General features: G+C 40.9%; 1 protein-coding gene across 9 annotated transcripts in view; it reads right to left on the reverse strand.

Annotated features, from left to right (window-relative positions):
- The window catches only part of tenm2a (teneurin transmembrane protein 2a), a 272,913-nt gene that overhangs the window by 84,232 nt on the left and 173,007 nt on the right, over positions 1 to 15,674 (reverse strand). For 7 of the 9 annotated variants that reach the window (XM_074674856.1, XM_074674857.1, XM_074674854.1 and 4 more), the window contains one exon: positions 3,722 to 3,928. The exons of the other annotated variants lie outside the window; for them this stretch is intronic. In XM_074674856.1, coding sequence (XP_074530957.1) covers positions 3,722 to 3,928 — 207 coding nt within the window. The remainder of the gene's footprint in view (positions 1 to 3,721; positions 3,929 to 15,674) is intronic. 9 annotated transcript variants of the gene reach the window in all.

Consider the following 15,674-nt stretch of genomic DNA (forward strand, 5'->3'; position numbering starts at 1 on the left):
GTCAAAGTTTGGTTTTCTCTATCTCTGCTCCCATTTGCCTCTTTGTGCCTCTTTTTCCCTGCGTCTCAACCGTTTTTTTTCTCCCCTCCCTTCAGTCTTTGTCTCTTTGCTCGTTGTCTCTGTGTGTTCATGCTCAGCAGAGACTGAAAGAAGCCCCAGAACAGAAAGTGTGGGTGTACGCAACAAGAATGAGAGAAAAAGAGAGTGCGCCTGCGAGCCTCACTCTCCTTCTTGCCAGTGTCTGCCATTAGGGTGTCAGTGGCAGAGTGAATTTATTTGCTGTGCGGTTACCGGGCTAATGATTGATGTTGCCCCAGCAAACAGTAAACCAATTAGAAGGCTGATGTAACGTCATTTTAAAAGCCTCCTAATCACGTTGCTCTTGAACCTGGGACCCGGGCCTTCCCTAATGAAGATTTATACTGGATCAAAGGAGAGCCTAACGCCATTAACAATAGATTGTATTCCACCAAAAATCACATTAGGACTTCTCTGCCCACCCCCTTCCCTCCCATCAGGCCTCTGCTAAATATATCTGCTGATTACAAGTGCAGATGCACAGAGGAACAGAGGGAAGAGCGGGAAGGAGAGGCAGAGAGGGACGGAGAGGCAGGCAGAGTTGGCTCAAAGTAGCTAATTGTTGAGAATAAATGTGAATGCTGATGAACAAACTCATCACCGCAGATATGGGGGAGATAAATGGTTGTGAGGTGCTGATATAAGCATGCAGCGCCTGTAACAGCCAGCAAGAGAGAGTCCAATGATGAAAGAGAACGCTGAGAGCCGGGGAAAACTAACTGGTGTGTCTCTGCTACACTGATCCTCCTGCCGGCACTTAAAATTCATCATCCCCTTACCTTTCACTTTCCAGCGGATTATTAATGTCATATGGAAAATGAGTACAAACACACACTCAGTGTCGACCAATCTGCTTTCAGCAAAGTGCAGGGGTTGCTCTCACTTGCATCATTGTTTTCTGGCAAAAGTTGACAAAGTTGAAAAGGTTTCATTTAAATGTAATCCATTAAGAGATTACCAATTGTCAGCTCCAATTTTTGCTTTTTTTGTTATGTGAGCAACAAAAGAAGTCAGAGGTGGGAACACAGACATTTCTTTTCTGTTCCTTCTTGATTGTTCTTTGGCAATAATTGGCAAAGTCTTCAACATAATACATCATTCATTTATGCTGCTTTTTAAACATGCTCCCTTTTGATTGAACTGGCTGATATTTAACTGTTAAAATCTACAATCTTGGGCTGGAGCAACGCCACACAGTGTAGTGATGGTAGTTTAACTACATTTCACCGGAGCTTAGTGACGGTGTCACTGTTTTTTCAGGAGCTCAGCTGTTTTACTAATCACATCGCACAAACCACACAAGCTATATTTCCCTACAAAGCACAGCAGAGTGCTTTGTTGAGGTAAAAAATATATAATTTTAAATGCAGGCATGCAGACAAACTGCTCCTGGATGATTATCTAACTCTTTACATAAACTCACAGCATACCAGCAGTTGTGGATCATACAGACACACAAGAATGACTTCCAAGACCCCCATTAAAATAATTCCTATATAAGCTACCACTGAGTCTTCCTTACACCGGAAGACTTTGAACTTCAAACGGCAGCTAAAGACTAATGTCTGACATCCTCTTCCATCTCACGACAACCTGCCAAAAAGTTACAGACTAAAGATTTTGCTGGTAATGTTGCAGGATTACAAACTGCAAGAACGACTGGATTCATCTCCTCCAGTCGGAACGGAGGTTAGCTTGTTAGCTAGATTACTATAACACAGAGGATTTCAAGGCCCACAGCAGTTTCTTTCCTCTTTTTTCCACTTGTCCACTCTATTGTGGTACAAATAAGAGGACGTGTCAAAGATACATTTTTGTCCTTTGTACAACTCCAATCTTTTTATATTCAGCGATCCAAGAGAAAGGCGCATTCTTTCCCTTTTCTTTCTTTCTTTTGATACTGGAGAGAGCACCTATTGCTGTTCATGCCATTTGCAAAATCTAAAGACCTTGAATAATACTGCATTTCTTTACTCCAAGAGGCAAAAAGGCAGCATCAAATTAGTTTCAAGAGCAACCTGCACCGAAGAATCCAGATCACCAGAGCACACCAAAACTCTCATGATCGTATACAACCTTTGAAATCTGTCTGTGACGTGCTTTTAGGTGTTAGTCAAAACACCATCATCAGGTCAGTCCGCACACACCTGCAAGTAAATTCTAAAAAGCTCTAACAGTAGGAAAGAGGTCCCCAGCACACAAAGGACCTTGTTCAATAATAAATGTAAAGAAATGTTCTTACTCTACCCAAAATCCCAGTCAAATTCATGACATGCATACCAGCCAATTTTGTTCTGACCAACTTACGTAAATTAGTGAGTTACTCTTTCAAGCGTGTCATCCAAAATGTGAAATTTTAATATGTACATTGTCATAATTGTATTTTTTAACTGAGAATTTAATTTAAGTTTCAAAATTACAAGTATGCATCAATTTCATGGTTATTCATACTTATAGTGAATTTCAAGTTGTTTTTTTAAGTCCTATCCAAGACTTTTCTTTTACTGTAAGTAGTTTCAATATGCCATGTATTTAGTGAAAAGAGTTTGTGTTTATATTGTCAGAAAAAGTCATTTTTTATCATCCGTGGGTATGCATTGTTAGAGAAAGACATTTTTTGGTTCACAGTGTAAGAACAAATTCAAGTTAGAATATATTAATGAATCCCAAATGTGTGTTTTTGCACAGTTTAAGCACATATTTGTGTGTATGCACTGTTAGTTTATAAGGCCAAGTGTTATAAAAAAGAAATTCAAACTAAGATTAGAGATATAGTGGGACAAACTGAGCCAGAAGGTAAGTTTTTGAATCAGCTTTTAGATTCTTGCGTCATTTCTATCTGTATGTGATAAAAAAAATAAAATAAAATAAAATAAAATAAAATAAAACAAAAAAACGTGAAGAGTGGCGCAAAGGAAATAGTGTAAAAAGTCAAATGTCCTTGTTCAGGAAAATCATATCAGTATAGTGGAGTATACATTGTGTAACAGTATATCTGTTACACAATGACAATACGGACTCTCTTTTAGGTGTGGACATGACACATACAGAATTTGCAGGAACATAGGAGTTTTTGTTGAAGCCTTTGAATATGCTGTTTATTTGCAAAGAAAAACAAAATAAACAAGAGTTCTTTGGTTCATTCGGAGCCCTTCCACAGCTTTTGTTATCCAGGCCTTAATTATAGTCGTAAAAGAAATACAGCTTTAGTTAATCAAGACTACAGGTTACAAGTCGCTTGTCCTTAATTGAAAAATTATGTGAGTATTTTAAACGGGTTTGTAAAAGACTACATTTAACCCATGATGAAAGTCATGACGATAATTGACCACAGCAGCAATCATCATGAAGTCTTTTATATTAGTTTATGATTCCTCATAATGTAAACAATAGTTGTTTACATCCTAGAAAATGAAAGCCTGATTGTGGAGGAATGCAGAGAGGCCGAACAGGAGAGTCTTAAAGAACCGGATGTGAGATTGAACAGAGTACGGTTTGGCATTTCACTGAGCAGCAACCAAATCAGATCAGAAACGTGATGTCATAACCCAGAGACACAGAGGTGATGGATGACAGATGGATGTATGAACAAAATGAGTGAAGGTGAGGAATGAAAAGATGGATGAATGGAGAGCTCTCTTACCCGTGGAGGAGGGCTGAGCACGAAGCATGTATGAATCTTCTGGGTGGGGCTCCAGGTGAGAGTGGGTGGAGTTTTTCTCCAGCAGGGGCACCTGGCATTCCCTGATCGGAGGAGAAGGGCCGGGGGAGGGGTGGTGGGGGGCGGACGAGGAGGACGGAAGGGACGGAGGGAGCAGTGAGGAGGAGGAGGTTGGAGGGAGTGGGCGACCTGGAGGATGGAGGGAGAGAAAGAGGGGGGAAGCGAGGGGCGTTAGACAAAACAGATGGCAATGACTGACAGTGACACAGGGGCCTGTTCCAGCAGGTTTACTATCACAGTTCAGCACTGAAGCCTCTCACTTCCACTGTTGATTCAGTCAAATCTCTTCAAAACCATGCCAGCTTGAAAGATAATTGTCTCTGAGATTTCTGCCTCGATCTCAGCACAACTGGGAACAATAAAAATGTGAACAGTTTAATACCTCAGAAATCTAAAATAGTCCTGTGAAAACTGTTGACAGCACGATCTGCAGTAACTGGGACAGTGTGTTTAAGGGAAAAAAAGGCTGCTAATTTTTTTCTCCATGCTCATCAGTAGTGCTCTGAGTAAAAATAGAAATGTGGAGTAGAAATCTCAGGCGGGGCTCTGTAATAAAATAAACTGTCATTATCCACATGGAGGAATTTGAACAAGGAAGTGTTAAGTTTAATGTGACAAGGTTTTTTCTGAAACAAGTTGATTTATATGGTTTCTTGGAACAGGCCTCTGGTACATTCAAAGCAGCTTGGATACAAACACAGAAGCTTTCTAAGAATGGAGAGATAGATTAAAGATAAACAGAGAGTTTCACAAAAAGAGTCAGATCCGGGGCCAAGTCAAGAAGGGTGGACAGGAGTGGCACACGCCATCCCTAGAGAGTCGATTGCCACCCAAAGTGTCAACCAAAGGTCTTTAGTCAAGACTGAGTATGTGCCCTGACACAGGCGGGACTTATTTAAGAACACACTGACTGCACTGTGTCCTGTGTTAAAACAGGTTTTGTTTTGTTTTGTTTTGTTGGAACCAAAATTTTGTAGAAAGATGCCTTATCAATCCGTTCCACGAAACAGATGTTCAAACTCCTGCTTACACTGTAACGTACAAGAACATTTTTTCATTGGTCATATTTCAACTCTTTTGCTAAGATTGTTTGCAAATTGTTACTTTTCAAAAACTCCTTGTTTCACAGTCATTGGAGAGAACACCTTAGATTAAAATGTGTTTTCTCTGTTGTGTTGCATACATGGTACTCTTAGGGCAAGACCACACTGACCATCTGTACCTTGCCATACTCAAGCATGATTGGCGCCCTGCAGCCCAATTCCCCTACTGGCTAGTACGATCTGCAGTCACACTACTACAAAATTAACCACACTTAACCGCGGTTGGCTCTTTTACAGACATCATCACCTCTCGATATGGCACACGCATGGCTCGCCTACCTCATCGTTACGCTGTCTGTTTACAAGAAGCATCTCATCAGAGTTAGAGCGATGGAGGACGCAGAGAACGTGGCGACTTTTGTTAAGCTTTGGCTTCTGTAATGTTGTTTTGGTCTGACACAGCCCTCTAACACCTCCACCTGTGTTTAAATGATTGTCATGAGAAGGGGTCGCAACAATGTACATAATAAAGTGTACCGTGCTAAAGCACACCTCTCCAAAGTGTGGCAAAGCCAAGGAAGTGTACCGTACCTGAGCACGGTACAAAGCAGTCACACTGGCCAAACTAACTGGACTTTCGTGCTTGGACACGGTACAAATGCCAGTGTGACCGCACCCTTAAAAGACAAAGAAGAGAAGGTAAAAGACGATATTCATTTGTGTGACTTTGTGAACACATACATTATCATGCACAAGTCAGATGCCCACACTAGGCCACCAGGACGTGAATAGTGCAGTGTGTTGTATTTAGTGGCATCAAGTAGAAACAAATAAAACGTTCAGAGCTGTGTTAAAATTAGCACAGAATCACCAGGCTCTATTAATTTTGTGTCGTAGTTTTTCAGTACCACAGAGAGAAGAAAAAAGCATGAGTCATTTATGTTTGCAGGTTGTGAAAATGGAGAGGCAATCAAAGAAGAAGAGTGTGGCTGTTTGTGTGAAAGTGTTTATATTGATTTACTAATTCAATAGTAAAAACCTGAGAGTACGTAGGATCATCATCAGCATGCATCACAACAGCATTTTGTCCTTAAAGGCTAGCATAGTTCAGGGAGCTTTACTGGCGGGAGAAGTGAGAAATGGAGCATTTCATTTTGGGATCTGACTGCTGGTTTTCACTGAATATTTTTATTAATACCCACAGTACTTCAAGCTGATTCCAGTTTGGTCAATTTTATAAATATAATAGATAAACTCATCACTCAAGAAATGAAAGCTGTGTGTGGTCTACCACAAAGGTAGGGTTTTGTTAAATTGGCTTGTTGTCTTTTTGCTCTTTTAACTGTGCAAAAAAGGCTCTTCTTTAAAGCTTTTTTTATTTTGTCTATGTCAGTTATTTTAAAGATTAATGATTCAAGAAAGGTTCGCCAGTTTACCATCCAATCATTGTCAAAAATGATTTTCAGTACAGTGATAGTATCTGCAATCTTTCCAACTGCGATCAACCAAACTAAACGAAGGCATCTTTTCTTTGCAGACCTTCACTACTATGATTCAAGTAACATCCACCAGATTATACTCCAGTTTATTCTATATCTTAATATGTTTTTACATCTGAATGTCTGGATCATGGTCTGTTTTTGTTACATTATATACATTTGGTTATATACATACATTTGGTTTACATTTCCATTATTGCAAACAGACAAACGGACGTTGAGTAACAAACCTACACGGTCTCGTCATCAACTACGAGCTTGGCGTGTGTCTAGTTTACATTGATTGATCACTTGGCCGGCGGGTGGCCAAATTCTCCTGTCCTCTTGTCCCTTTTCTCTTTTATTCTCTACGAGAGCAATCGGAAAGTTTTAGTATTTTTGTGTACCTTTTCAAGTTGGCCCCTTATAAAATTGTCTGACCAAATATTTATAAGATATTTTGTTTCCTCTCTCTCTGTGTTCTCCCACAGCTCATTTTGTTTTGGCGATGGTTTTTCTTTTTTGGGTAGTCATGTCTTAATTTCCTGTCATTGGTCTGAACCTTTCACACGCATGAACCAGACTGTGGTCCCAATTGGTCTAGACCGAAACCAACCATCCTTTTTTTAAGTTATTTTTTTGGGCTTTTATGCCTTTAACCTGATAGTAGAGAGGACAGTAGAAAGAGTGGGGTGTGAAATGCAGAAAACATGCCACAGGCTGGAATCGAACCTGGGCCACCTGCCTGAGGGCGAACCTCATGGAGCGCGACCTAAACCACCAGGCCATCTGCGCTCCAGGGCCACTTCTTTTGGTCAGACCAAGGCCCGGCTGTTTGGTCTGGACCAGGATCCAGGGGAGGTTTCACACCTCTCATTTTGGTTCAGACCCCACAAGGAAAGTCCAAAAATCCAGACTAAACAACGTTGATGTGAAAGCTCCCTTAGTGTCAAGTAAGGACACGTAGTTATTGTGTCCAGCATATGAATTCATCACAGGTAGACATTACAGCCAGAGCAGGTAAAACTCCAAACTACAATTCTAGAATTATTTTTTAATTCAAGAATTGTAGTTTTGGAGGACAACTTTGTATTTTTGGCTTCAAATTTGACATTATCTCACTGAATGAAATGACAGGATTTGAATTTATTGAGGAGGACCTACATTGCACCATTGTTCCCACCGTACGATTGTCCTCTACATGGATAAGACAAAAGAAAGTTAACAGCCAAGTCTTTAAATAGTGTGAGCCATGGGACGCGTGGACACAATCAGGCTGTCCCATCCACCAGAGGGAGAGGAAAGAGGGATGGAGAGAATTCACTCGGCTCTCCTAAGGGTTGGAATCAAGGACAAAGACAAATCTAATAAATTCTATTTAGAGACGGCTCAAAATATAGAATAATTATGTCTGCCATATTTGCAGCTCAATCAATCAACAATACGGTAAGAATGAGGCCACTGAGTCCAGCTAATCCACCGAAGGACTCAGGTTATTACATCTACTAATTAGAAAGTCAAGCGAAAAGACATTTTGACACGCTGATTATCACTTATTTCCTCTGGATTCTACATTTTAAATGATAGCCCAAGGCACCAACAGTTTTTGTTTCACAGTTTAACAAATAATTGTTTGATTTAAAAAAAAAAATGATGCTGTGTCCTTCACATTTAGAATTAAAATGTAAGAGAGTGTATAAGAAAAGCTGCTTGAGTTTAACAAACTTCACCATTTCTTTCTTTCATTCGACACTATAAACTTCAGAAGGAAAGTTTGAGACGTAACAATGCACAGGCTTTCAGTTAGTCACTGTTTCTTTCATCTTTTTCTTTTTATGTAACAAAGAAAAGAGAGAATGAAACGGAGTACAACAAAGGGGAAGAAAAAGAGTTTTGAGACCTTGAGGAGAAAAGACAAGATGGCTTAACATTCATCCTCATACTTTCTCTCCATTTCTTTCTCCTTTCTCGCTGGAAGTTCTTCAGAACACAGATGTGCTGTGATTGTAATTTGACAGCCTTCACCTTCCCATCACAGAGTATTGATAGAAATCAAAATGTGTAAAGGCCATGATAGATGGGCTGCTTTTTTTCCGCTCAAGGTGCAATATTGCTTGCATCAGGGAAACAAGACCCGGGCGAGGAAGGTGGGGGAGGATAAATGTAGAGATCTTTTAGGAATCAAAGTGCTCAGAGATAGTTGTTGGCGAACTTAGCTATCTATATGCTGCTTCAGAGTGGAACCCATTAATCACAGGAGATACACTTTTGAGTCTAAGTGCTGCTGTGGCATTATAGAGATATATTTGATAGAAAAGGAGGCAGAGTGATGCCTCCGTCCTGCTGTCCAAACTGCTCCAGCTTGGAGCTTTGCGTCATGGAAACCAGAGCTGGAATCGATCTACAGCCCCACGTTAACTACACCCCCGAGAGATGCCAGCCTTGTCTTCTGTTTAGGTATGTGTGTGTATGTGCATGTGTGTGTGTGTGTGTGTGTGTGTGTGTGTGTGTGTGTGCGTGTTTGTGTCCGGTCAATCTCATCAGTGCAAACAGAGAAAAATGGATAAACAATGGCAAAGCAAACACTGTGGCCGACAGAGGGGGAAAAGGAGGGAGACAGGGAGGGACAGCAAGAGACGGATGGACCGGGGGAGGCGAGGTCACAGGGGGTGAGCAGGGGAATAGAAAACGAAAGGCAGAGAAATGAATGGAGGAAGGACAGGAAGGGGGAAAACAGGACAGATGAGGAGCTATGAGCTGACAAAACTTATTGCCAAATAATAAAAAAAAAAGCTGTAGAGGAGGGTAATTAGGAGGGGAGGAGGCAATGAGAGGGGACGGAGCGATGGAAGATAGAGGTCTGGAAAAATAAATGAAGAGGTAGAGAGGGAATAGGCCACGGACACTCAGGAAAAAAAGAAAAAAAGGAAAGAAAGGCGCGATTGATCTAAATGAATTGATCACTCACTCCGATTGATGGCGGGCGAGATCGAGCTATTTGCATATTTCACTGGACCTATAATGAGGCTACTGGTGACAACAGGGGAGGAAATATGTACGCAAATGAGTGTGTGTGTGTGTGCGTGTGTGTGTGTGCAGCTGCACAACTTAAGGATGGTTTTATGGCTGTTGCATGCTTTTATTACACAATTTTTGTGTGTGAGCTCCTGCACAGAAGGTTATGTGCATGCGGGTGTGGTTATTAATATTTTAAATCACTTTAATTACAAAAAAGGAAAAATTGTACTAGTTGGCCAAAAGCAATTAAGGGAACTTTAATCTCCTTAGCAATTATGCTGTGGGGCATCCTTAACTCAGTCATTTCTGCCCGCTACATTTCGAGAAAGGTCAGTGGAAATTGCTTTGTGTTATTAGAACAAAGACTTAGCAGAGAGCTCACGAGGTTCTCTTGACGATTTTTTGTGCATCGCCATCCTTCAGCCGCCTCCCCGGCCATCTGTATACATCTCTCAGTCCTCTCTGAGCTCGTCTCTCACTCTTTGAATCTGTGCTTCTCTCGCAAAAGTGTTGATTAGTGTGAAAAATAAGAGTATCATGAGGAAAAAGTCGTCGTTTTAACACTGAGGCACTGAATTGAAGGCATTAGTGGCGTCCCTTGGTGATTTCTAACAAAGTAAAAAAGAAACGCCATGATCATCTGTGTGTCTTTTTTGTACTTGCTTGTGTGAGTCGCACACATGCCTGTTGCTGTGTTGCCGTATGATCCACGCTGAACAGCCTCAATAAGAGATGTTGTACAATCCATTGCCTCCCAGTGCAGCCATTCTTTACCATGCGATGGCATTATACGTCAAAAATAACTCCGCTTGTTGACTGCACAGCAACTTCTCTTCCACTCGTCCTTGTCTCTATTTCTGTCTCCCTCTTTCTCCGTCTCTCCTCCCGCCGCCTCGCTCCGTCCATCCGTCCACCCATCTGGTTGAGGTGAGGAGTGGTAGGCCGAGGAGAGTGGAGTGGAGCGAGGGATGGAGCGACAGCTGGAGCCCAGTCAGACAAGGAGAGACAAATTACCCCTCTAACGAGAGCCATTCATCATTGCTTCATCTCTCCCTTCTTTCATCCCCTCTTTTTCTTTTTTTTTCTCTACACCTCGACGTGAAATACAGCACACCTGGATGGCAGCTCCAAAACAAAAAAACACAGATCTTCCACGCATCTTTATCCTTGGTGTCATTCTGATTGAGCCGGCACTCGTGTTGCTCATGATGCTGAGTCAATCAGCACGCTCTTCTATTAAGATGACGGAAAAGAACGAGGAGAAAAGAGGGGGGAAACAACAAGATAAGAGAGACGTGAAACGAGCGGGACGTGGGAGAAGAGGGAGGAAAAAGAAACGACACACCCATGCTGGCACATGCAGAGACTCATTACCACGGCTGCTGTCGGCACAGATGTTGGACTGAGGGGGAGCTGTCAGTCAGTGTGTGTGCATGTGGAAGTATGCACATATACAGTATGTGTACGTGTGTGTGATAGTGTTTGACAGTGATCTGAGGGCTATTTAGTGATGACAGCTGCTGACACAATGGGCCCTTTTCTCCATTTATCTATACAGTGCAGTCTGTCTCCTCCATCTAATCTCTCTTCCTGTTCCCCCTTCCCTCGCTTTTTTTTCCTCAAATCGTTGCCTCCTCTTTCCTCTCATTCATTCCTTTTTAATTTCTCAAATTCAGCTCGACTGCGGCAAGACGCACACCTGTTGTTGTCAGCATGTGCGAGCAACAAATGGATGTCACAGCCAATCCAAGAATGTTTTGGATCCCACCGCTTGATACCTAGGATGTGTTATCCCACAGCCTCCTCTTCGTTTCTTTCCTCTTGCAATCAGAACCACGGCAGATGAGTGATAAAATGAGCAAAGAAAGACGGCAGAGATGAGAGGATGATTCCACGGATGTGTTTTAATTAATAAAGTTGGGCTTTCACAGCCTAAAGAAACGATTGTATCACTGGCTCTTTCTTTGATGTGTAACAGAGTGTCTGGGTTCTTCTCCGGCCTGTAGCTCTCTCCTTCGCTCACACTCTATTTCCTCTCTTTCATCCCGCCTGCTTCACTCCATCACTCCAAAACTGTGGAGCTCACTTCCCAAACAGGCAGATTCTCCACACGTAGCACACAAACAGCCTGCAGCAGAGGTTGAAGACGCCTTCCGGCTGGGAGAAAGATGCTTTCCTCACTCTGCGCGTCACAGTGTTTTGTTCTACATCACAGCATTGTTCACTTTCAGGTTCTATATTTCTCCCAGGAATGACTCAGACTTCTTTTGTGAAGTGCTTTGAGATTTTTGCTGAAAATACCTGTATTGTTTCAAAAGTAGCAAATCCTGTTAACTGCGGAGTCTGCACCAGTTTTACTTTTGTACTGCCACAGCCCAGATACATCAACTCAGGAATCCCTCCATCAACACACACCGTCCTGTTTGAGACCGGATGTGGTTTAACCACAGACTGTATAAAACATGGATGCAGTCTTTGTGACATCTCTTGTTTGTTTTTGACACCTACTGATTACAAGAGCCATATTAAAAATGCTGACTGAGCCTAAAGTTTGGTAATCAGAGAAATAAGTGGAGCTGAGGCGCTGTCAAACAACTGCAACATCCCCACCTGTCGATCAACTTAGCTTCAACCTTAATTATACAATTTTACAGATACCTCTTAGTGTTGAAAAAAAATGGCTGCATTATAAAAAAACAAAACACATGGGTATAAATTGATATAAATTAAATACCTAAATTTTATTTTTGAGCCATGCTGTCGCCATGTTGGATGTTGTTAAAAGAGTAGCATTCTAACAAGGGACCTAATGGGGGTTCCTTGGCTTTTGGAGCCAGCCTCAAGTGGACACTTGAGGAACTGCATTTTTTTTTTGCTTTCTCGCTAACTTTTTTTTTTTTGTTTAATTCGTTTTTTTGTTTTTTTTTGCCAACAGCTAAGGAAAAACATGAAACATGGTAAACTACAAGTGGGAAATACTTGTACCAAAGGGTCATGGCCAGAACTACTGACCATTGCGTTGAGGTCTAAAGTCTCTGTACATGAGGCATGTCCTCAAACTGCTTAGTCCTGCATTGGTTTTATTTTCAACACTGGAAGTTGATTTTTGCCATTAAAAGTTTTGTATGCTTGGAGCAGAACAATATTTTTCTCAACATCTGTTTGAATTTATGCCAAATGTTGGTTGAGTTTACATTAAATCCTACCATCAAGAGGCAGAAGTGTTTCAAAGTCACAGAATTCCTTGAAAACTCATAGAAAGCCAGTATGTTTCATTTAAATCTGTCCATTATATCCATTTTTTTTTCAATTATTTCTTTACCTTAGCTGGGTATAACTATTTCAAATTATCCATTATAAAGTCAAACCTATTCTCCAATTGTTTGCGCTTAACAAGCACAATGATGATAACATCATACCTACTTTTTTTCTAAAATTAATAAATAGATAAAAACCTTTGGGATGCGACAAAATAGTTCCGTTTAATACTTCCAGCCACCAAATTGTTTTTTTTTATTCTTTGTATATTTACTGATGATTCAAACAGTTTTTCATTTATTATATCTAATGCTAAACTGTATCACATGTCTAAGACACATGTTTTAAAAATGAATCCAGCATTTGAAGCTGACTTTTGGCTTTCCATCATCAAACCTTGATTAACTTCACAGACTGTTCTGCTAGCTAGCTACTGTTCACAGGCTCTTAATCACAACATATTGTAATGACAAGGAAGGACTGATGATACATTTTTTAACCTTGGTAATCTTTTTTAATGAGTGAAGAAAAAAGCAAAATAAAGTTGAATTAGAAAATTAAGCAGTCATCTGCACAGGTAAAGTTACCCATAAAAAATCATTCCCTGAACTATGAAAGACTGAAGAGGGTAATGGTTGGCTACATGTGGAGGAAAACAAACTGGTGAACTGTGACGTTTTTGTCAAAATATTTTACACTAAATATGAAATTTTTCTCAATAGATTCCATCATATTCCATGTAAAATATCTGAGATAATTAAAGACAATGGAGCTATACAAGATGTGCACAAAAGACTTCTTTGAAGGACATCTTTCAGAGAATCCTCAAGAAGACTTTTTAGAAACACATGTACCGAGTACAGAGGGATGGATAGATAAAGGCAGGAAACCTGTGTTCTGCTCTTTCTTTTCAGTCACAATCAAACCCCAACACTGCAGGCGACAGCAATCACTGACTGTGAGGCCATTCAGCAGCAAACGCCTATGATGATTATTTGCATCTTAACAATACACTCTGACCTCTGTATTCTGCTGATCATATAGGAATAATTGAGAAGCGACACTGCGTCCTCTGCGTAGGACTTTCAGAACAGAAAAGCATGGTGATGATGAATTGAATGACAGAGTTTTATCTGAATGAGCACGTTCAGAACTTCTCTGAGGGTTGCTGTGTTTTGCATCACAATGGAGACTGAATCAGTCCCAGTGTAAGTTAGCATGCTACGTGGTGTTGCATTGAAAGAAACCTGCAGCATGTGCTCTAACAGGTCCTCTCTGACTCATTCCAGTATCTGGTTCAGAAGGTCGCTCCTTACTCCTCTCCTCACTCAAGTGCCTGTTTCTTTTTCATTTTTCATTATTCGGCCAGGAAAAGAGATGAGGACAGACACAAGCTGACACGAAGTGCTACACTCAACCTTTTGACCCCTCCCACAAACACCGCACAGCACCTATCTACATCTGCTAATTGAAACATGTCTCCCTGTTGCTGGGAAGTACAAGTGTGTGTCTGTGGCTGTATAGATGGCATTAGGATGCTACAGCACACTCATGCTGTCCATTGTCAGAGATGTCCACTGTGTAACTTCGGGCAACCATGGCGCCTGCATTACCATATAAATTACATCCATGTTGCTGCTGCTGCTGCTGTGGATTGATGGTATTGTTATGGATTCTACACATTGGACCCTCATTGAAAACAATCAAAATAAATAGCCTCCTCCTCCCACATAAATGCAAACACACGCACATGTGCACACACTCACACACACACGTACGAGCGGCACGTGAAAACACACAGACATGTGCAGATCCTCAATCCCAGGTGCAGAGAGGGACACCTATCCTCTCAGCCTTCCATTACCTCTAAACATGGCCTGTAACAGCTGAAAAGAGGAGATCTGCAGAGGAGGAATTATCTGTTTACATGTGTGTGTGTGTGTGTGTGTGTGTGTGTGTGTGTGTGTGTGTGTGTGTGTGTTAGTAGTGTACAAAATCTGTGACAATGCCTTTTTGCTGCCTCTCCGTTCAATAAAATGCTTTATGTCTATTTGTGAATCAATTTGACAGCAGGAGAAAAATGTCATTTTAATCTTGAGGGCAGAGCAAACAATAACATAAAAATCTGCACTGAAATAAAAACATTTAAGTGGTATGAACCATAATAATGGAGTACCAGGAACCGGAATAAATGAAGTCATTTCTCGCCACAGAAAAGATACTTAGGCCCTAAAAAAAGCCACCTAATTATTTCCAAATTTGTTATTCAAATTATAAAATACAGTGACAACAACTGTGCACTGCGGAACAATGAATTAAAGGAATAAATTTAAGGGCCAGGAAAAAGATGTTTTCTCCAATAAATTCAAATATCTCATGCAGTTGGGAGAAGACGTTATGCTACAAGCTAAGCTGCTTCCATATTTTCTCACTTGAGCAAAGGTTGAGTGTGAAATATGGACACTTTTCGTGAGTGGTGCTGGCACTTGGTCTTGGCACTTTGTGAAAACACTAACAAAACAACAGAAACCTGCTTGCGGCTTTGGAAGGACCTTCATAGATTTATATCGTATCTGGAGGAGCAATATCAGTGTTTGTTATCTCAACTGGAGAAAGCTTTTAGATGGCATGGTGCAAAAAAAAATCAGCAGGGTTGAAATGCTGGGAGAGCTTTTCTTCCAATCTGCCACAGTGCTGCATCATTTGGAGAAAGTTTAGAGACATGAGACTGAAATCTGAACGGCAGATTACGAGCTGCAGATATGAATTAGACTGAGTACTCAGAGAGAATTTGGTCCATTTTCTTTTTTTTTAACAGAGTTATATTAAAAAATAAGAAGCCCTGATCCAAGCTGCAAATTATGTTTACAAAAGATTAATTAGCTGGCATCTCAATATGAAGCATCAAGGCTTAAATCTAATTATGACACCCTTAATTTCCACCTTGATGGATCTGCTTTCTGCTTCGTACAGCCACATTACATGGCACATGGACAAAAGAAAAAACAAGGTTGTTTTTTGCTCTGGCATCGGAGACAAGTTACATTTGCTATTTCAAGATACATCCCATTTCATGAC

The sequence above is a fragment of the Halichoeres trimaculatus genome, unplaced genomic scaffold, assembly GCF_033239565.1.
Source record: "Halichoeres trimaculatus isolate MK-OKI-2021-1 unplaced genomic scaffold, fHalTri1.1 fHalTri1_scaffold_7, whole genome shotgun sequence".
Lineage (NCBI taxonomy): Eukaryota > Metazoa > Chordata > Actinopteri > Labriformes > Labridae > Halichoeres > Halichoeres trimaculatus.